The sequence below is a fragment of the Vombatus ursinus genome, unplaced genomic scaffold (assembly GCF_900497805.2).
Source record: "Vombatus ursinus unplaced genomic scaffold, bare-nosed wombat genome assembly UNPS02009918.1, whole genome shotgun sequence".
Taxonomy (NCBI): Eukaryota; Metazoa; Chordata; class Mammalia; order Diprotodontia; family Vombatidae; genus Vombatus; species Vombatus ursinus.
The window spans coordinates 5878290-5900497 of NW_020949696.1; the positions used below are offsets into that span (position 1 = coordinate 5878290).

Consider the following 22208-nt stretch of genomic DNA (forward strand, 5'->3'; position numbering starts at 1 on the left):
CACACACACACACACACACACACACACACACACACACACACACACACTCTGCAGCCTGACCAGGGGTGAAGACAGACCCAGGAGGAGGAAACAGAAGAGCTAAGTAAGTCTAGGAAAGTGGGCCAGTCAGAATGTGAGGATTTAGAGCTGGAAGAGACTTTAGAAAGGCTAGCCCCTCTGGATACTGGCTCCCCTCCCCTTCCCTCCCTTCCCGCTTGGCCCCCACTTATAGCTCATTGTCCTCATCCTTCCCTCTCTAACCCCCAGGCTCCCAGGACTCCCCCTCCCCTCAGCCCTTACCGTGCCCAGCAGTCGCCCCCGCCTGTAGATGCGCCCTGTGTTCGGGTCCCGGAGGAAGGAGGCTACAGGCTCCTGGGCCCCCCACCTCCTGAGGACTCTCAGCTCCATCCCCACCCTCCTACACACCCCTAACCCCTACCCAGGCCCAGCTGGGCTCTCCCACCCACCTTCCCTCCCTCTCCCTCCCTCCTTCCTTCTCTCCCTCTCCGGCTACTTCTCCCTCTCCCTCCCAGTCTCTGACTATGCCTGGGGGAGTCCCCGGGAAGGTTCATATACCCCCCGGGGCCAGGCCTCCTGGCCTCCCTCCCTCGGTGATTGGCTGTAGAGAAGACAGGAGGGAGGGGGAATCGGAGGAGGGTGAGAGCCCTGGGGGGCGGAGGGCGGGGGGGCGGCATGGGAGGGGGAAGGAGGGAGGCGAGCCCGGCACGCACACGGCTGATGCTAGGAGATTGTGTGTGGGAGTTTGTGTGTGTCTGAGATTCTGTAGGCAAATCTGTGTGTGCGCGCGCAGTTGTGCGCCTTAGCATATGTCCGGGATGTGTGAACGTGTGTCCAGTGAATATGTAAATGTGTCGCTCTCAGTGTTGTGTGTATATATGACAGTTTTGGGTGTGGGTATCCGCGTATTTGTGAGTGGGGATATTGTGTGTATGTGGCTTCGTCCTCTATGTGTGTATGAACAAAGCAATATATGTGTATGTGTATAGGCATGTGAGCTTGAATTCTGTGTATATATAAGATTAATTAAGTGAACGTGCATATATGCAAGTATTATGTATATGTGACTGTGTATGTGAGGGTGTGCCCTGAGTATACCGGGGGTGTGTTGGGCATATGTTACTATGTGTGTTTGCATGTCTGTCCTCTGTATGTATAAGTGCTTTTAAGTCCCCCTCCCCACCAACTGTGAGCCTCAGTTTCCTCACCTGAGAAATCAGTATAGTTGCTTGGTCAAGAGTAGAAATGCTTGGGCTGGAGGGAGTCTTCTCTATCTTTGTCCTAGGGCTTTGAGGGCATGCCTCTCCCTAGGGGTGAGGGGATGGTGATCCCTGAGCCTTCAGATCCTCTGCTAGCTGTGGGGATTCCATCCTTTCCTAGCAAGGGAGGATACTGGGAGTGGTTGCCCATTCAGTCTCCAAGTGACACCTAGGAATATGCAGGGTCCCCTCTCCCCAACCCTTAAATGCATTCAGTGAATCTAAGTTAGGTTGCATGAAGGGCCAGCTGAGGGAGGCAGACCGTGAAGGATGCAAGAGCACAGAGGAAAGGGACAATGCTCAGAAAGGCTTCCTCAGGTCCTGCAAATCATTTCTATCTTCCCTCAGCTTCCTCATCTATCAAGTGGGGCTAATAATACTTGCCCTGTGAATGTCAAAGGGCTGTTTTTTTTTTGTTATTGTTTTGTTTTATTTTTTAGGCAATTGGGGTTAAGTGACTTGCCCAGGGTCACACAGCTAGTAAGTGTCAAGTGTTTGGTCTGAGGCCAGATTTAAACTCAGGTCTTCCTCACTTCAGGGCCGGTGCTCTATCCACTTTGCCACCTAGCTGCCCCTACAGGGCTGTTTGTAAGGAAAATAAACCCCAGAGTCCCACAGAAGAGAAAACTAGAAAGACACATGTAGGCTTAGCTAAATGGGCAGCGTGGTACCCTCGAAAAGAGCCTTAGCCCTAGGCTAAGGGACCTTAGGGGTTATCATTCTCAACCCCCTCATTTAGTAAATGAGAAAACTGAGGCACAGAAAAGTTTCATGACTTTTTGGGGGGTAATACAGTTCCTAAGTGTTTCACTCATGATTTGAACTCAGGTCTTCTTGACTCTAAGGCCAACACTGTATCCATAAACCACTTAGCAGCCTCTAAAGTCAGAGGACTTAGGTTTACATTTGGGCTTTGATTATATAACCTGTATGGCTTCAAGCAAGAAAGACCTCCTTTCTGGGACTTAGATGCCTCAACCGTAAAAAGAGGGCATTGTACCAGATGGTCCAAAGATCTCTCTCAGCTTTAAATCCTTTAACGGCCAGTGAGGTCACCAGGATGCTGGGGGACCGTCAATGCTTTCCTTTCCATGTGGGATGACCATGATCCTGAAGGCTTTCCTTATTTGGGGCAGAAGTCTGCAAAAATTTTATGTGCTGGGCAGCTAGGTGGTACAGTGGATAAAGCACTAGCCCTGAAGTCAGGAGGTCCTGAGTTCAAATCTGACCTCAGACACTTACTAGCTGTAAGACCCTAGGTAAGTCATTTAACCCCAATTGCCTCCAAAAAAAATTAAAAAAAAAACAAACACCTGTATGTGTTGTCTCCCCTATAGCTCTTTGAGGACAGTGATTGCTTTTTTGTCTTTGTATGGAACACAGTGCCTGGAACATAACAGATATTTCATACATGTTTGTTGATCAACACTCTGAATGCGCCCAATTCCATAGGCTGTTGACCACAAGCCTTGTTCTTAGCCTACTCTCCTGAATTTTACATCTAGAAGAGACTTCTGAGTAACCAAGGTTACAAAGCAAGTGAATGGTAGAATCAAAATTTTCAGAGAAATTAAGTAAAAGCCGATGATGCCATCAGAGGCTGAGTGGCTGGTCTCTTCTAGCTCTGAATTGGTTCTAAAGTTCCAGGAAAAGATCAGTTTCCGATTTTATGTAAGAAGTGCCCAGCTTCCAGAGTGATCTCAGTAGGTAAGCAGTGCCCCCTAATGGCTCTTAGGCCTACAGTATTAGGAAACCTCTGGCAGTGCTTCTCCCAACAGAGTTTTTAATAAAGTGGATTGATTTTTGTGGGAAAAAAAGGAGATAAGAAACATGGGGTCTGGAGAATGGGGGGAGGGAAGAGAGGCCAATGGAGCTGGGAGTAGGGCCAAGGGCATTGTCTGAGAGCCCATGGCTCTGCAGGGAAGCCAGAGTATTTTTACCCTTTTAAACCCATTGTCCTCACCAGCAATCCCCAACCTTCCAGGGCAGTAACTGGGGGATCTACAGATCTGGGTCTTCATTTTCTGCCACTTATTTGCTCTGTGACCCTGGACAAGACCTTTTATATCTCTGAGCTGTGTCCCCATCTATAAAACTAAGAAGCTGGGCTTCGATAAGGTCCCTTTTATCTCTTTTGTAGAGTGATGTGATTTTATAATGTGATGAATGGAGTTAGAGTCAGGAAGACCCAGATCTGACACATAACTATTATGGCAATTGGCAAATCACAACTTCTCTGAGCCTCAGTGTCCTCAACTGTAAAATGAGGACAATAATAGAACCTGCCTCACAGGTTTGTTTTGAGGACCTGATGAGGAAATATATGTAAGATGGGTGGTGTTACATAAATGTAAATTGTTATTATTCTACGATCCCTGAGTCCTAAGGGCTCTTTCCACCTTTAACCATCAATATTAACATAAGGTTCTCCCCAATTCTAGCATTCAATGATTCCATTGGCAAAGCCAGCACTAGAACCAAGGTGTCTGGATTCCCAGGCCAGGGCTTGTTTTCACTTCAAGGCTGTGAGAGCAGGGAACTGCACACCCTCTCCCCTTCCCTCCTGGGGCCTCTCCTCAGTACCTATTTCTAGGGGCTCTTGCTCAATTTCCCACTCAGCCCTTCATCTTTTCTTCTTTGAAACCCTCCAAAAGCCTTTTCCTTGCTTCACTGCTGTCCCTCCTTCTTGTATCCTCATCCTCCCTTGCTGAATCCCCCTCCCTAAGGAGGCAGGGATGGGAGCGCAGGAGTGGGAGAATGAGAATCAGGGCTCAGAGTGGGGTTGGGGGCCCAGGGACAGGAAAGGGGTTTGGGATACGGAAAGGGACCATCTAAAAACAGGGGAGGGGTCCAAGAGAGCTCAGGGACAAGGACAGGGGTCTGGAGGTACGGGCCTGTGAGCAGGAGAGGGAAGCTTAAGAGATGGATTACCGGTGATCTAGGGCTAGGGGAGGGCTCCCCAATCTCCGAGGTCTCTTTCTACTACCCCCCCATCCCAATGACGGCAGCTCCCTGGAACGCGCCAGTGACATCCGATCTCCTTGTTTACCCAGCCCCGGGGGAGGGCAGGGTGCAGTGGCGTCCTAGCGTGGCTCCAGCCCCGGGCCCCAGCTCTCTCGTGGCTGTTTCTCCCCCTCCTGTGACCCTCCCCCCCAATACCCCCGTTAGCTCGGCGACCAGGGCCATGCCTGGCAGAAGTCGCTGTGTAGTGTACCCTCCTCTCCTCAGTCTCCCACTCCCCTCAGTTAACCCCTTTGTCTAATGCTGCTGGAAGCGGCATCCTGAGCTCTCCGGTCTCGCAGGCACACCCCTGGGTCACAGTGTTGAGGGTTTCTACTTGCTTTGGCCTACCCGGTCCCTGTATTCAGACTGGGGACACAGGTGTCCGAGTCCGGAGCAGGGGAGGCCTAGTAAGTAGCTGACTGGGGTCAGGGGCTCAGCTCTGTGGACCCAGTTGTCCGGGTCACTCCTGGGGATGGGCTGACTGTCCCTAGGGAGGACGAGTAGGAAGGAGGATCTCTCGCTAGCGCCAGTCTGGGTCCAGCTCAAGGCAGGCTGGGTTTCTTGCTCTGGACCTCAGTTTCCCGATCTGTAAAAAGAAGAGGCCGGACCACTCGAGGATCTCCAGGGTTCTTCTTGCGGACCCTGAGTGTTCGGAGCTCCAGAAGGGGAGCGGGGGCGAGCTTGGCCTCACCCTTCCCTTTCTCCTTCTCTCCTCCCCCCTGGGAGCACCGCACCCCGTGCTCACATTTCCCGGGCCTGAGCAGAGTAGCAGAAATAGCAACGCTCGGGGCGGGGTGGGGGGCGGTGAAGAGGAGAGGATGGTGATGGTAATTGGGGAGAGGAAAAATGAGATTGGGAGAGGGGAGGAGGCGGAGAGAAGGAGAGGGGAGGGACTATGATGGCTCCCTCCCTCGCCCCGCCCTCTCCCCTCCCCTCCCGGGACAGTGGAGATACCCAAGGTCACTGCACGGCTCGGCAGACTGGGGCTCCAGGTCGCCTGGGGCCCCAACTATGGCTCCGGCCCCCCGGAGGCGGGGCAGCCGGCAAGAATGAGTCCTCTCCGTGTCTCCATGTCGTTCCATGTCCCTCCGTTGTCCCCCATCCCAACCCCCCACCCACCCCCAGCTCCGGCTCTTGGGTTCCGGGAGCCCAGAGAGCGAACTCCGAAGGGCAATCCGGCCCCGCCCCTCCCCGCTCCAGCCGAGCGGCTGGGGGAGGGGGTGGTCCCCAGGCTGAAGCTTCTCCCCTACTGGGGAGACCCCAATGCCCACAGCTCCGCACCTGACAGAGCAATCCCCTGCCGCAGAGCCCAAAGGAGCGCAGTCCTTTCCCTCCCCACTTCCTCAACTCCCATATGTTTAACCCCTGAGGTGCCTGGCAGCTCCGCTTAATAGAGCCAAGAGCCCACAGTCTCAGGATGAGCTTGGAGGGGTTAATGGGACCTGGGTGGGGTGGAAGGGGTGGGGGCCTAGGAGGATGCGGGGCCCCGAAGGCGCCCCCGCCTCCCTCCTCCTGCCGGCCCCGGGTGGGAGGGGCCGCTGCTCGGGCAGCACCCCACAGCTCGCCAGTCCCGGCCAGGAGAGCTGCTCAGACACTCGGCCCAGGTTAGGGAGAGGTGGCCCGTCCAGCCCCACGCGCGACCGCGCCCTCCCCCCCAGATGCCACCTCCCGTGGGGACCCAAGAGGCTCGGGTTGAACACCCAGCCGGGAAACTCTGGTAAGTCCCTGGACCCTTCAAGGGTTCCCCCCACCCAGGGAACGATGGGGTTGGGGACCATTCCCCCTTCCCTTACCCTCCCAGCAGTGTGCTGAACCCTGGACCTCCCCACTCCCCCAGATTCCTTCCAAAGAAGCTTTGGGGAACAGGCTGTGTCCCTATCCTCTCCATGAAGAAATGGGTCTCAGGGAACTTTACAGCTGGGGGGGGGGGAGCGGGGAAGGACTTCAGAAGTTAGGTCATGGAATGGCTGAGCTGGAAAGGACTTTAGAACATAGAATGTCAGAGCTGAAAGGGTCATTTAGCCCAACCTCCTCATCTTAAAAGATGGGAAAATTGAGGCCCAGAGGGGGACTTAGTCAAAGTCACACATTTGCCTAGTGGCAGATTTGGTACTAGACCCAGGTTCTCTTAATTAACTTCTCTTTAACCATCCCCCTAAAATTTTGCTGGGAAGCAGGGCGAGGGGGAGATTAGGCAAAGTAGGGTGGCAGTTCCCCCTGATCAATTCCTTCAGCTAGCCCAGGAACCAAACCTAAGCCCCCACCTCCATCCTCCTCATTTCTCATCACCCACCTTTTCTCTCCTTCCCTCTAAGCCCTTCCTTCCTAAACTATCAAAACCTTCCCCAGGGGTCAGCCTATCCCCTCTCTCTAGATTGCAGATCCCCACCCCCAATTCCAGGCTAAATTCCTTGTCCCTCAGAGGATATCAACAGTATTTTCCTACAAGCTTCTCAAAAGCACTTCCTTTTAGGGGAACTGGGATGGTGGGTTCTCCTCACTTGTTCATCTAGAACCAAGATGTTCTGAGAGATAGGAACTTGGGCCCAGAGGCATGATAAGCAAGGAGAACCCAGGATTTCCCAGGCCAATGTCTCTTCTCACGGAAAGTCAGGCACTCAGCCAGGAGTAGATCGGTAATCTCCCTGCTCCTCCCCCCACTCCAGCTCCCAGAGTCTTGCCTCCTTTCCCCGGGGGATTCTCTGTGGGTGTTCAAAGAGTCATACACCAGCCCAAGCTCATTCCTCCCTTGGCCTCCCCTATCCCCACCCCCACGTTGGCCCGGCCCAAGGCTTGGTGGGTTATTTTCCAAAAGGATGCTCTTGAAGTCACACTACCTTCTTGGGGTAGCTTTAGAGAATTCAAGGATGTTCCAGCTAGAAATGACCTTATTAAGAGGTCATCTAACCCAGGCCCTTTCTATCACAGAAGGAACAATTGAGGGCCAGAGAGTGGAAGTGACTTAGTCCACAGGGAGGCCAGGTCTCCTGAGGACAAAACCAGAGTTTTTTCCATTGCAGAACACTGCCTCATTTCTTCGAGATCCTTCCCACAATCAACAGTTCCAATCCCTGAGAGTAGAGGCTGAGTCAATAGAAAATGAAGAGAGAAGGGACGCACCTGGGGACCTCCAGTGTGGTCTGCCCTGTTGTTTGTGGATTTCTCAGTGGAGAGGGCAGGCCCTAGTGTTCCTTGCTCACTTCGTGACTTTGGACAAGTCACTTTCCGTCTCTGGGATTCAGATTTCCCATCTGTCACATGACAGGACTGGACTCTAAGGTCCTTTTCAGTTCTGACATTCCATGTTTCTGTGATCCTTTGGTGCCCTTGACAGCTGGGTTTTTTTCTGGTCACGTTTGCCACCAGAGACTAAGGGATTGTTGGTACTTACTGGGGAGGACAGTTGTAAGCCTGGATACAATTCCTTGGGGAGCCTGAATGTAGCTCCCAGACCAGTCCTAAGTTGCATAAAGAAGCCCAGTGCCCAGTGGGTGCTGCCAAGCTTGGGCAAGCCTTGACCACTGACCTCCTCATTTGGGATGTCCACCCCAATCCTGCCTTCTCCACCTAGTTTCCCTACCATCCAAACACTCTCCCCACTGAGAGATGTAGGCAGCTGCTTATTTTCCTGTCAACATCAGATCAGTGACCAGGCCTGTGCTCAGAGATAAGGGGTTAGGGACATTGGTATACGGGAGCCAGGAGGGGTGGGGGGGTCAGAGTCAGGATAAGGGTGTGGCTGATGAGGACAGGGTGCTGCCCCCTTCCCCCAGAGGGGCTGTTTGACAGATGAGAAAACAGAAACTCAGACAGGGTAGGATACCTTCCTCAGTTTATGTAGTCAGAAGTCACAGATTTTTACAGCAGTGCTCATATGCACTTGATACTCAGGCCAGAGAACAGCTGAACTACAAATCCATCCTGTGTGTGTGGGGGGTTAATTTGGAGCTCCCCGAAGGCCCACATCCATGGTATCCTGCCCTGAATCTGAGCCTCTCTTCTTTCTCAAGGTCCTGTATTTACTGATTTGCCTACATTAGGTATCCCTTAACTGAATGATGATAAGGATGATGATAATAATAGCTTGTATTCATATATTACTTCAAGGTTTTCAAAGTGCTTTACATATGTTATCTCATTTGATCCTTACAACAGCCATTATAGGAGCCCTGTGAAGTAGGTGCTATTATTGTACCCATTTCACAGATGAGGAAACAGGTTCAGAGAGAATAAGGGATTTACCCTGTTGGTAAATGTATGAGGTAGAATTCAAACCCAGGTGTTTCTGATTTCAACCCTAGCAGCTCAGGGGCAGGGACTTTCACTTTTGTTTTTGTATCAGTCAATCAATCGATCAATCAATATTTATTAAGCACCTGCTATGTGCCAGGTACTATGCTAAGCACTGGAGATACAAAAAGAGGCAAAAGATAGCCCCTGCCCTCAAGGAGCTTACAGTCTAATGAGGGAGAATACATGCAAACAAATGTATACAAAGTAAGCTCTATACAGGATAAATAGGAAATAATTGGCAGAAGGAAGGGACTGGAATTAAGAGGAGTTGGGAAAGGCTTCCAGTAGAAGGTGAAACTTTTAGTTGGGATTTAAAGGAAGCCAGGGTGGCCAGTAGTCAGAAAGGAGGAGGGAGGGCATTGCATGCATGGGGGACAGCCCAGAGATGGAGGGTCTTGTTTGTGTAATTCTTGCACAGTGCCTGTCCCATTGTAGGTACTTAATAAGTATTTGTGGGAAGTAACTAATCCCCAGGTCCATACTGATCTTTCCTCTTCAGTCTCGGTTCATAGGATTTATAGTTGGGACTTTAGAGACCATCAAGGCCACCCCAACTCCACCCCCCTTCATTTTACAGATGAGGAAACTGAGTCCAGGAAAGATAGAGTGCCTCACTCATGGTCTTTCAGGTAGTAAATACTGGAGCTAGGTCTCCTGATCAGAGGCATCTAGGTGGTGCAATTGTCCGGAGTCAGAAAGACCTAAATTCAAATCTGGCCTCAGACACTAGCTATATGACCCTGGGCAAATCATTTAACTCTCTTTGCCTCAGTTTCCTCAACTGTAAAATGAGCTGGAGAAGGAAATGATAAACCACTCCAGTATCTTTGTGAAGAAAACTCCAAATGGGGTCACAAAGAGTCTGACATGACTGAAAAACAAATTTAGAGGGTTGCCCAGGGCACTGAGAGGCAAGACTTGAACCCACAAATCAGTGTCATATAGTGGAGAAAGTGCTGGATTTGGAGTCAATGGACTTTGGTTTTGGCCCTACCATGTAATTTTTTGGAGGGAGGCAATGGAGTCAAGTGACTTGCCCAGGGTTACACAGCTAGTAAATATCTAAGGCCGGATTTGAATTCAGGTCCTCCTGACGCCAGGGCTGGTGCTCTAGCCACTATTCCACCTACCTACCCCTGCCATTTAATTTTGAAAAATTCAAGTTGGATTCGATGACTTCCTTCATCCCTAAAGCTGTGATCCTGACTCTGGGTGGACGGTCGTCCTCAAAACACCATGCCGTGTAAACTCCTGATTGATTTCCCAGCCTTGTCTCTTCCCATTTCAACCCCTCCTCTACCTGGCTGCTAAAGTGACCTTCCAAAAGCACAGGTCTGACCGTGTCACTCCCCCTCCTCAATAAATGTGATTGGCTGCCCATTATCTTTTGAATTCCTCTATTCAGTTTTTAAAGTGTTATCCTACCTGGCTCCAATCTACTATTCCAGCCTTGTCCTATAATTCTACTTTAACTAGCCAGCCTGAGAAGCCTTCTTTGCTATTTTTCTCACATCTCAGCCCATTTCCCACCTCTGTGCTTTTGCACTGGCTGTCCCCCATCCCTGGAACACCATCCTTCCTCACCTCTGCCTCTTGGAATCCCTTATTTCCTTCAAAATTTCAGCTCCTGTATGATTACCACCATGAAACCCTTCCTGACCCCATCCCCCAGCTTCTGATGCTTTCAACCTCAAATTACCTCATTTTTATTTTGTTTATACTTAAATATGTATGATATATGTGTTGTCTCCTCCAACAGAATGTAAGCTTCTTGAGGGTAAGGACTGTGTCATTTTCATCTTTGTGTGCCCGATGCCTGGCACATAGTAGACCCTTAGTAAATGCTTGATAGTTGAATAGTTAATAGGAACTAGGGAACCTTTGGCCTCAAGGCCACATGTGGCCCTCTAGGTCCTTGAGTGCGGCCCTTTGACTGAATCCAAACTTCACAGAACAAATCCCCTTAATAAAAGGATTTGTTCTGTAAAACTTGGACTCACTTCTCAGCAATGCAAGAATCTAAGACATCTCCAAAAGACTCATGATGGAAAATGCTACCCACATCCAGAGAAAGAACTATGGCGTCTGAATGCAGATCGAAGCATACTATTTGCTCTTTTCTTCTTCTTTTTCTTTTGTTTCTTCTTTCTTGTGGTTCCTATTGGTCCTAATTCTTCTTTACAACATGACTAATGTGAAAATATGTTTAATAGGAATGTATATGTAGAGCCTAAATCAAATTGCACGCCCGTCTTGGGGAGGGAGACAGGGAAGGAAGAGAAAAAAATTAAAAACTCAAAAACTTATGGGAGTGAATGTTGAAAACGAAAAATAAATTATTAATTTAAAAAATTTTTTAAAGTTAAAACCTGGGCTCAGTCAAAAGGCCGCACCCAAGGATCTAGAAGGCCACATGTGGCATCAAGGTCCCAGGATCTTCTCCCCTTATTTGATTGTCTACTGGGAGGGATCTTAGATCACAAAAGGAAAAATTCAATATTTATCAAGTCCCTCCAAGAAATGTGTAGAGTACAGGCCAGGGACAGAGTCTTTGACACAGAGGACCAGCCCAGCTAAGCTCAGAGCAGTTCATCACTGTCATGGCCATCTGATAAATTTTCCTGACATGGCAGTTCTCAAACATCATCTGCTATCCTAAAGAGGGGTTTTGGCTCAGGCTGGTGGAGGGCATGTACCCAGCCAAGGAAATACAGATACAGGAAGTAGTTACAAGGCACTCAGAGCTAGCTGGAAGAGGTCTTCGAGGTCATTTAGTTGCAGAATCCTGGAAGGTCAGAGCTGAAAGCGGCCACAGAGAGCAGCTAGTCCAGCACATAGCTGAACAGGACTCTTATCCCCAGCAAGTGATCATCCAGACTCTCATGGCAGACCTCCAGTGATGGAGAATCCCCTGGAAATGGGAGGTGGGGAAGTGTTTTCTCCAAGGCCATATCGAGAGTGTGTACCAGATTAGGGGGCAGCTAGGTGATGTAGTGGATAGAGCACCAGACCTGGAGTCAGGAAGACTCATCTTCCTGAGTTCAAATCTGGCCTCAGACACTTAGTAGCTGTGTGACCCTGGGCAAGTCATTTAACCCTGATGGCCTCAGTTTCCTCATCTATAAAATGAGCTGGAGAAGGAAATGGCAAACCAACCCCATATAGAGTCACAAAGAGTAGAAAAGGACTGAAATGAAGCAACAATAATGAAAAAAAAAGCAGATTAGGAGATGGGGAAAGGCTGGAGGGGTGGAGGAGAGAATGCTAGACTCAGGAAGACCTAAGTTGAAATCCTTCCCCAGATACTTTCTAACTGTGTGACCCAGGGCAAGTCACTTAACCTCAGTTAAGTCTCTTAGCCTCAGTTTCCTCATTAGTTAAATTGGGGTAATTAAATTTAAATTATTTTTATGTAAATTGGGCACCTATCTACCTGCCAGGGCTATTGTAAGGGTCAGATGAGATAATATATGTAAAGTGCTTTGTCAACCTTAAAGCGATACAAAAAATGCTAGCTGTTGTTTTTAAGTTGGGAAGGTAAGACAGATAGAGGACCCTTCCCCTGGGCCCCTGGGGCCCCTAATCTTTACCGTTTGCTGCTCTTAGGCCCAGGCCTCGACCAGTCCTGCTTCTGATCTGGATATACCTATGCTGTGGTCTGGAGGGGAGGACTCAGGTAAAGGGAACACGCCTGAGTCTGACATCCTCGTTGTCCCAGAAGCCCCAGCCACCTCCTTGGTTATAGCCACCTTCTTCTGGCCTCCTTCTCACCCCGTCTGGGAACTGCTGCCCACCCCCCAACCCCCTGGGGGAAAGGGACAGCAGAGGAAGTCTTAGCCTGGGACTCCTTCAGGGCTTGAGGCACTTTCCCTGACCTGAAGCTGCATGGGCCTTTTCCTACAATCCTGTGTTGCTCACTGGGATGGATGGAGCTCCTAGCTCGTGACCTTTGAGGGTGGGGAGAATAGCAGCCTCATAGCACAGGGAGCAGGATGTTCGTGTGTTACTGAGAGATCCCCCAACCCCCCATCCACAGACCCAAGTCTGGTCCAGGCCCCAAAGCTGGGGGTGGGAGGGTTTGTATAGAAGGTCAGCTGCTTTTGAGGGAGGAGCTCACTCTGTGTGTGTGTGCCTTGTTAATGGAGGGGGATTCCAGCCAGAGGTTACAAGCTGGCCTTACCCTGTGTTTATGGGCTCTTTCCAGTCCTAAGAAACTCAGCCCCCGCATCTCTAGCCTCTACCCTCCATGGAATTTGGCCCAGGGGAGGCGAGGGGGGGGGGGCGGGGGGCCGGGGAAGGAAGGGGTTTTTTGGGGGTCCGGGGGGGGGGGGGGGGGAGTGTCAGCTCTCCTTTTTGCAGCCCCTCCCCCCTCACAGCCACAGCCACAATTTTACCAGGCCCTGAGGTGCCCCCCTACCTCACCTGCCGATATCCACTCCTCTGTACCCCACCTCCTCACATCCCACCAGCCTCTAGGGCCCCACCCGTGCTCATTTCCCCTCTTTGTCCCCCCTTACACCCCCATGGGGGCTGGGGCTGAAGCCGATTGAACAGGCCGGGGCTAGGTGGCACCCAGTACCCTGGAGCTGCGTCCCGGGAGCTCTGAAAGTTCCCCGGATTTGCTGCCTGCCTCCGCATAGGGCAGAGGAAGCAGTTGGGGCTGGGCCATGTTGACAGAGGGAGGAGTCGCCCCGAGGAGGACAGGGCCCCTGGGGGCCTTCGTACCTCCTTTCCTGGCTCTATAAAGGGGCCCAGAGGAAACCCCCGGGGAGCTGGGACTCCTGGACCCATCTAACAGCCATCTTCCTCCAAGTAGGGAAGGTCTGAGTCCAGTGAGTGGACGTCCTGGGGGGCTTGGAGCGGCTGCTCCAGCACTTGCGGGCAGGGGGCTTCAGTGCGCAGCCGGAGATGTGTGCGGTGAGACCCCCTGGATGATTGATGGGGAAGGGAGAGCCAAGGAGGAGTGCTTTCCGTGGGAGGCCTGGGAGAGGATGGGAGCTTAGGGGATTTGGGGGAGCATGGAGAGTCAGGCCTCCCCAAGTAGCTCTGCATCTCCTCGAGTGAGGTGGGGGGGACCTGAGGCATTTACCTTCCCCTCCCACTCCACCCTCCCCCAGGGCTTAGGATGAGAAGGTGTGGATTGATGGGAAGGGGGGTCAGGGCAGGCCTGGGCACTGAGCACCCCCACGCCCCAAACAAGGCGCACAGCCCTTTAATCCTGTCGGAATGTGGGGCTAGGCTGGGAGCGGTGTATGCAGGAAATGGGGGGAGGGTATTATAAGCCAGGCACTGCTGCTTCTTTTGTGACAGCCTTTGACCTCCACCCCCATCTGCCTGCAGGATTTCCCGGGAACATGCCTGCGGGGGAGATTCTCACCAGTACCGCGTATGCAGGCTCCCTGTGAGTCCCCAAAGGCCAGTGTCCCCTCTCTCCCAAAGCCTCCAGATACTCCCAATTACAGGATGACACATTATGCCCTCCTCCAGCTCATCACACCCCACCCTCCCAGCTACGTGAAAAGAGCATTGGGTCAGAAAACCCAGGGTTGGGTCCCAGCTCTGTTTCTGGTCTGCTTTGTGACTTTGGGCAGGCCAGACACCTCATTTTTTGTCCTTGATTCTCCTGTAAAATGAGGGGTTATTCGATAATCCCTCCCAGCTCTGACATTCTTTTTTTTTTTTAAAGACTCTCCTAGTCTGTGACTCTGAATCTGATTCCCTCTCTTTACCCTCTGCAGCCCTATATGCACCCCCACACCCAGACTCAAGGGACACCAGGCACTCCATCTACTCTCTGTAGGCAAGATTCTATCCTGCTGTTCCTCCTACCCAATTATAGCTCCAAGTGTGTTTTCCAAACATCTCACATCCTCTAAATACTCTGTCGCAACACACCATTTTCTCAAACCATCCCCTTCATCATTTTTTCCCTATTTAAATAATTACACTTTGTTTAACATTCATTTCCCCTCCCCACTTAATAGTATTTTATTTTTTCCAATTACATGTAAAGATAGTTTTCAACATTCACTTTTATAAGATTTTGAGTTCCACATTTTTTTCTCCCTCCTTTCCCTCCCCTCCCCCTTCCTCAAGAGGGCAAGCAATCTGACAGAGGCTTTTAACATTCATTTGTTAAAATTCTGAGTTCCTGATTCTTGCCTTCTCTCCAGCCCCTCCCCCACCTATCGAGAAAGCCAGCAATATGAGATCAATTATACGTGTGAAGTCATGCAAAACATACCCTTCTGTCTTTCTTACAGCACAACAGTATTTTATCACATTCACATACTGTAACTCGCTCAGCTATTCCCCAATTGATGGGCATCCCGGCAATTTCCAGTTCTTTAAAGGATACTATTTTGTCAAGATTGTTTCAGTGTTGCCTACAATCTCACTTTTCTCTCCTTCCCTTGACACATAATCCCTTGAGTCCCTCAGGTGCTATTGGTAAAATTCCTGCCCTGATCCCCTCAACTTTCCTTTCCCCAGTTGCTCTCCAAAACACCCTTCCCCTAATCTCATAGTGCCAACCCTTCCCCCTTCTCCCCTGCAGCCTCTGATCTTCCAGACCAAGGGCACTGCCCTTTCTTCCCTGTGACAGAGCCTTCCCTCCCTGCTTTGCTTGGCAGGAATGCCCCTCTGGTGCCATGCCCTTCAGGGAGCTGCAGTGTGCCCTCTACAACAGTAGGCCTGTTCTGGGTGACCAGGCCATCTACCAGTGGGTCCCTTTCTATGGAGGTGAGTGGTTGGGACCAGGCTGGATACTCTGGTACCTCCTCGCTCCTGAGCCTCACTGCCCAGGCAGCTTAGGGCTACCTAGGTGTGGGAGCGGGTACCTGAATAATTAGCCGGAACCTGGAACTGGAGATAGGAGAAACTGGGTCCTGCCCTTGGGAAGCTGCTGCCCTCAGAGAGACTTCAATTTGAGGGGACCTGGGGATATGCCCCCTCATAAGAATTGGAAAGGGAACTTGTGAAGCTGATTCATACCCGACTTAAACCTGGGACCTAAGCCTTATTGATAAGGGGACATGGAATGATGGAGCAGACTAATTAGGGAGAACTTCTTGGGAAGAGCATTTGGGGGAATGTAATTAGGGGCCTTCTCCCCACCTTTCATCCTCTTCTCTGCCAGCTCCCAATCTGTGTGACCTGAACTGCCTGGCAGAGGGCCACACTTTCTACTATACCTTTGGACGAGTGCTGGACGGGACGCCCTGCAGCCTGGACTCTGATGGGCTTTGTATCAATGGCCGATGCCTTGTGAGAGCCTCCTTCCCCAGCTTAACCTGGCCTCTTCCACAAATACCCAGGGAGCCCTTTGACCTTCAGTACCATACGCTGCCGGGGGAAGTGGCGGGGGGGGGGGGGGGGGGGGGGGGGGGGGGGGGTGGGGCTGGAAAGCTGTGGACAGCCCAAGGCTGTTTCCTGGGATGGGCATGAGGGAGGGTAACTCTGAAGTCCCTAGCCCTGTGGAGGCACAGAGACCAGTGGCATTCCTGAGCCAGGTTTCCCTCACTACCTATGTCTCCCAGACTGCAGGCTGTGATGGGGTCCTGGGCTCCGGGAACCATGAGGACAACTGTGGGCAATGTGGTGGCAGAAACAGCTCCTGTCTCTTCGTCCAGCGTGTCTTCAGCGAGACCACCCCACCCTCCGGTGACTGCCCCTGCAGGGCTGAATCCTTCCTTTCTGGGCTCCCCCATGGCCCCTTTTCTTTCCTTTACCTGGTCCTTCCTGCCCTAGGCTTTACATGGCCCAGAGTTCCCAGACGTCTTCCTTGCCTGTCCCACCTGTCCCTTCTAGCTTCTGGAACGTAGCTAGGAGCTATGGGAAAAGACCTTTAGGCATAATGTGTCTGAGCCTGAAGGATCAGAGATTTAAGATTAGAAGGGACTTTAGTCTAGCCCCTTTATTTGATAGATGAGGAAACTGAGGCCCACAGAGGTGGCCTTAGAACATAGAGTGTGAGAGCTAGGAGAGACCTTCAGACACAGAACAGAAAATTTCAGAGCTGTTAGACTCATCAAGTTAGAAGGGACCTTGGAACACAGAATGTCAGAATAGGTGTGGAGGGGACATGTTGGAGCTGGAAGAGGCTTTAGAAATGGGATGTCAGAGCTGAGAGAGACCATCAAATTCAACTCCTCCATTTGATAGGAAGCCCAACTGGGGAAGAATAAGCTCAGATAGCGGATTAGTGGCAGTCATGACGTGATGCCCAGAGCAAAGCTCTTTCCACTGTACTTTACCCACGTGCATGCTCCCCAAAGTACACACAGGCTTGCACAGCCTGGACACTCCCACGTGTGTAGACCCACATGGCTGGGACCCTGAGTGCAAGTGTGCTTATGACTCTTGGGGGAGGGCAGCAAGGTCAAAGCTTTGAAGCTCATTTGCCTTCTCTCCCCCCCACTTCATTTCCTATCAGGTCAATCATATGGCTACTGGAATGTGACCCTTATTCCCATTGGTGCCCGGCATATCAGAGTCACTGACAGGAGCCGCAATTATCTGGGTGAGAGCTAGGAGTCCTCCCATTCCCTAGAGCCTGGGGCTTCCTGGCCCTGCTGGGATAGAGGGTAAAGAGAAAATCTGGGGGTGTTACTTCCTTGGCTAGGGTGGAGCTAATGGATAGGGACTCCCAGAGAAACAGACCCAGCCCACAGTCTCTAGCTAAACTAACCCCACTCCCTCCCTCTGGCCTGAAGGATCTCCTAGCACCCTACTGGATGTGGGAAATTGAGGCATGGGGACCTGAGCCCGATAAAAAGTTCTGATTTGGCTTCTAGCAAACTCCTTGAACTCTTTTCCCTCCCCTACCACTCAGCACTAATGGGCAGTGATGGGCGCTATGTTTTCAATGGAGACTGGGCCGTTGACTGGCCAGGGATCTTCCAGGTGGCCGGGACCCAGGTCCACTATAGTCGCACCAATGACCGAGATGAGAGTCTGTGGGCAGCTGGGCCCACAGGTGAAGACCTCCACTTGCAGGTGATTGCAAATCCAGGGTGAGGGCAAAGACCAATCCTGGGAAGTTATTTGTGGGCTACTGTAGACTTAGGTGTGAGAGGTGTGTTACCCCAGGATTTAATGAAAGATACTATTATTGTGGGTCAGCTGAAATATCGTAGGAGACAGTGGGAAATCACAGAAACAATCTTAGGTTTGGAATCAGGAGACCTGTGTTTAATCCCTGCCTCCTCCACTTACTAGCTGTGTGGTCTTTGGAAAATGACTTAAGCCCTCTGTGTTTTAGTTCCCTCATCTGTAAAATGGGGATAATACTTCCACTCCTCCCCTCCCAGGATTGTTGTATTTTCTGTGAGATAAATAAATGTTGTCCTGGACCTGAAACCATTTGTTACCTTGAGTGCTTGTGCGGGAGCAAAGGGTTTTTTGCTTACATTTGCCAGAAACCTAGGCAGGCAGGCAGTCAACTAATATTTGTTAAGCACTTATTATATGCTAGTCACTGTTTTGAGCTGAGGTCACAAAGAAAGACAGAAGACAGCCACTTTTCTCAAGGAGCACACAATCTAATGGTGGGAGGTATATATCAAATATATTCAAAGACAGCAAGATCTTGGTGGGGGCATAATGGACATATCACACAGAATGTGACCATTTAGGGAGATGCTCCATGAGACTGCTTGAGAGCCTAGAGCATGGAGAGCCCTGGACCATGGGTGAAATCCTCTGTGCTTCAATTTCCTCATCTATAAAACGGGGATGATACTTCCACTTTCCTTTTCAAATTTTAAAGTTCTACTGAAATTTGCTATTTTTTGGGTCTCACAGCCAGAACCATTCTGAAAGGAAGGACAGGGGAATCTTACATCCAGTTGACTGAGGAGGGAACTGAAGCTCAGAATTCTCTAGGTTTAGGCTGCCAGCAAGTGTTGGAGTCTGGATTCAAGCCCAGGCCTTGTATCTGCTTCTTAGGATTAGAATGGAATTTACAAACCATCTAGCCCCACCCCTTCATTAGACAGATGGGGAAACCCAAGATCACACAGTGAATGAATGGAAGAGTCAGGACTTGAACCCAGGAGTCAGGCCAGGCTCTGTCCATGGTACTGACCTTGAATCTACTAGAACTCAGGATCCTTGGGAGCTGGGATTGTTTTCTCTTTGTATCGTGATTGTACAGCACAATCCCATGGTCATAACATACTAGTTGGTGGGTTGCTTGTACTGTTTTTGATTACGGAATGCCTGTCTGCCTTACAGGTATTAGGAAGGATGATTTGGGGAGGAAATAGCCGGGAAACTGCCCCTAGAGTGGAGAGGCTGGTGCTCGGGACAGGGTATAAATGGGAATCTGAGCCTCTCTGCTCCCCTAGGTTCTCTTCCAAGAGCCCAACCCAGGCATTGAGTTTGAGTTCTGGCTGCCAAGGGATGCCTATTATGTCCTGCAGAGCCACAGCAGTCCTCTAAGGCAGCCACAGATTCGGGAGGTGGAGGTGGGGCCCCAGGAGGCTGCCCCATCCTGGACTCAGCCAGCCCCCTTCTCTCCACCTCGGGAGCAGCCCATTGAAACAGGTGGGTCTCCCTTTTCCCTAAGTGAGAGAGCAGGGAAGCCCCTCTTTCTTTAATACCCCTCCCTACAAGATGGGACCAAGATCCATTTGTCCCCCCCCGCCAACTACTTCATTGCCATCTATAGAGAGCTGCAAGCCATGTCCAGGTGCCAAGGGACGGAGCCAGCGTCTGCTTCATTACTGCAGGAGTGACTTTGGTAAGATCTCCCCTCCCTCCATGAGCTCTCTTGGCCTCAGACTTCCTATTGCCACCCCAAGTACCAGCTCCTTCAGGTTTGGGCCTCCTAGATTTATAGACACCATAGAACTTTAGACATCAATTAGTTCGACCCCCTTTATTATTCAGAGGAAGAAAACAAGGTTAAGTTAACTTGTCCGAGGTCACACAAGGAGTAAGCAGAGCTGAGGTTTGAACCCAAATGTTCCAACTCAAAATTTAGTGCTCTCCCCTTGCACCAAACTGTCTGCTCTTCCATCCTTTGCTGCCCACAGGCCAGCCTTGGACTAGGAGTCAGAACTGAGTTCTAATTCTAGTTATGCAACTGGTTCACTGCATGAGCCTGAACAAATCACACACACCCCTCCAGGTGTCAGTTTCCCCTTCTGTACAATGAAGAGATTGGGCCAGGACATGTATCAGGTCCTGAAAAGATTCTAAGTAAGAGGAAGGAGCCCTGCCCTGGTTCTTTCTATCCTTGTCTCTGCTGCTGACTTGCTGGGTTATCCTGAGCCCTCTCTACAAATAAGGGGGCTGGGTAAACTGCTTTCCAAATTCCTGAATCTGCAATTGCTGATATCCACAGTATTCCGGGCCCGGGTCCTGGCACGGCTCCGTGTAGGTGAGGAGACCCGGTATGACATTCAGGTGCAACATTCCTACAAGAACTGGACCCCACTAGAGCGGAGGGAGTTCCTCTGGGCCCCAGGGGCCTGCCCCTGCCCCCTGCTGGTCCTTCGAGCGGAGTACCTAGTGGCCGCCCAGCGACACATCAACTATGAGGGTACCCTGGACCGGCTGCTGCTGCCCCATGCTGGCTATGCCCGGCCCTGGACTCCCAGAGAAGACGCCCGCATCCAGGAGGTGGCCAAGCAGTGTCCCCAGGCCCCACCAGCAGGCTGAGGCTATCTGCCTAAACTCTAGAGAGGGCCATGCCTTGCCCGCCCAGTTGACTGCCCCCAAGAGAGGACCAGGCTGGGCCTATCAAGAGTCCCTGGAAAGGGCAGATCCATTCTACAATAACACTGCCCGGTATGGTAGCGCTCCAGGGGGATTCTTCTGGGTCATGGGCATAGGGGAGCCCAGTCTACATTGGTGCCCATAGTTACCCCACCTTCAGGAGGAGGCAGAAACTATAAGGACCAGAACTGGCCTCTGCTTTGTGGCCTCCCTCTGGACCCTGAATTTTCTCCAATCTTCCAGCCTGTAGGGTACCACAGGGACACACACACACACACACACACACTCCAAGGAGTGGATCTCTCTCCCATGGGCACATATACACATGGCACAATACAGTAACACAATTTGGATACAGCATACAATGCAGATCAAGTCAAAGGCACGAGGCATCCAAATGCAAGCAGCACGCAATTTTCAATCATTCCTTCCAGAAACACTTTGTAAGCACCTACTATGTACAAGGAAGGGCCTCTGCTGGGGCCAGGGATGGATACACAGACCCTGCTCCTTAGGAGCCTACAATCTAATAGGGGTACAGACATTTACACCACTTTGATGAGGGAGAGTGAGATCATGGGAAAAGAGAGAGTAAACCAGGCAAAGTGCCAGGAGAAATTTGAAGGAGAGGTTATCCTGACCTGGGGAATTAGGGAAGGATTCTGGGAAGAAACACCACCTGGGCTGAGCCTTTAATATTTTAACAGAAACTAAGAGGAGGAAAAGAAGCCCCTCTAGGAATGGGAGACAGCGTAAACTGGGGCAGAGCTGGAAGAAGGCAAGATGAGACCAGGGCACAAGAATGGGGAGCCATCCAGACTGGCTGGGACACAGTCTGACAACTGGAAAAGTAGGTCAGAGCCAAGTTGTGGAAGACCACGAATGAGAGGCCCTTTTGAGCAGAGACATCACAAGACTGGAGTCAAGGAAGACTACCTTGGTAGCTCTTGGATAATTTGAGACGAGAGGTTGAAATCGAACCAGGATCAGTTGAAAGGGGGTAGAGGGGTAGAGGGAGGATGTAAGAGCTTTAAGGAGACAGACTCAATTAGATTTAACAATTAATGTAGGATATAGGGGAAACACGTGCCTTGGCAACACAAATGTTGGTGGGGTGTATAGCACATAAATTGTTTTTCAGACATTCCTTCTGAGTCCGTAATTCTCTCTCCAGCTCCTCCCCCACCCATTGAGAAGGCAAGTCATAGAGCAAGCACACAAGTCTTAAGACCTGTTGAAATCCTGCCAATCCTTTAAAACCCAACTTGAGTGCCAACTTCTCTGGGAAACCTTCCTTGACTCTCCTCCCTCCCCCTCAGACTTCTCATTGTCTCCTGCCTCTCTGAGGCACTTCTCAGAGGGGTGATCCACCCTTGTAATGGCACACCATCCTTGGCACGTCTCATTGGCTGGGCCATGAATGATGTCATTGATGGCGGGGACCTTGCCCTATGTATGGAAATAATCTCCCTCAACACCAGTGTTTGGGGAGGAGGACAAATAGGACTTGCTATCACCCTTTTAAATATTTGATTTGGGCTATCATCTGGAAGAGGGCTTAGCCTTGTTCTGCTTGACCCCAGTGGGCAGAAGTTGGAGTAGATGTGGACTGGACAACCTGGGTTCAGATTCTACCTTTGCCATTGTGATGTCACATAGCCTCCAAGCCTCCCTGGCGTGTATGTATTAAAATCATAAATGGGCAGCATATCTGCTTTGGTGGAGGAAGTACCCTATGGAACATTTCTCTAACAGTTAAAAGTATCCCTGGGGCAGTTGATAGATCACTGGCCCTGGAGTCAGGAGGATCAGAGTTCAAATATGGCCTCAGACACATAACATTGACTAGCTGTATGACTCTGGGCAAGTCACTTAACTCCAATTGCCTCCAAAAAAAGAAGAAAAAAAAAA

At 50.8% G+C, this 22208-nt stretch overlaps 2 protein-coding genes across 4 annotated transcripts in view; one reads left to right on the forward strand and one right to left on the reverse strand.

The window, feature by feature from the left end:
* Positions 1-408, reverse strand: part of PLK5 (polo like kinase 5) — an 8453-nt gene extending 8045 nt beyond the window's left edge. Inside the window, exon 1 of the mRNA XM_027853124.1 lies at positions 301-408. Within this exon, the coding sequence (XP_027708925.1) occupies positions 301-408 (108 nt within the window). The remainder of the gene's footprint in view (positions 1-300) is intronic.
* Positions 409-5859: 5451 nt separating this feature from the next.
* Positions 5860-21441, forward strand: ADAMTSL5 (ADAMTS like 5). Of its 3 annotated transcripts, XR_003568346.1 has the most exons (13): positions 5860-5997; positions 12180-12249; positions 13390-13490; positions 13914-13974; positions 15206-15314; positions 15712-15839; positions 16112-16235; positions 17008-17094; positions 17407-17570; positions 18923-19121; positions 19246-19317; positions 19924-20369; positions 21005-21441. XR_003568346.1 is itself a non-coding variant. In XM_027853308.1 (12 exons), exons 1-12 carry the CDS (start codon positions 5939-5941, stop codon positions 20238-20240), a joined length of 1491 nt encoding a protein of 496 aa, XP_027709109.1. In that variant the 5' UTR covers positions 5860-5938; the 3' UTR covers positions 20241-21441. The 3 variants fall into 3 exon arrangements, 2 of the variants coding, with proteins under 2 accessions (XP_027709109.1, XP_027709110.1); XM_027853308.1 differs by having other exon boundaries at positions 19924-21441; XM_027853309.1 differs by having other exon boundaries at positions 18998-19121; positions 19924-21441.
* The last annotated feature ends 767 nt before the right edge of the window (positions 21442-22208 follow it).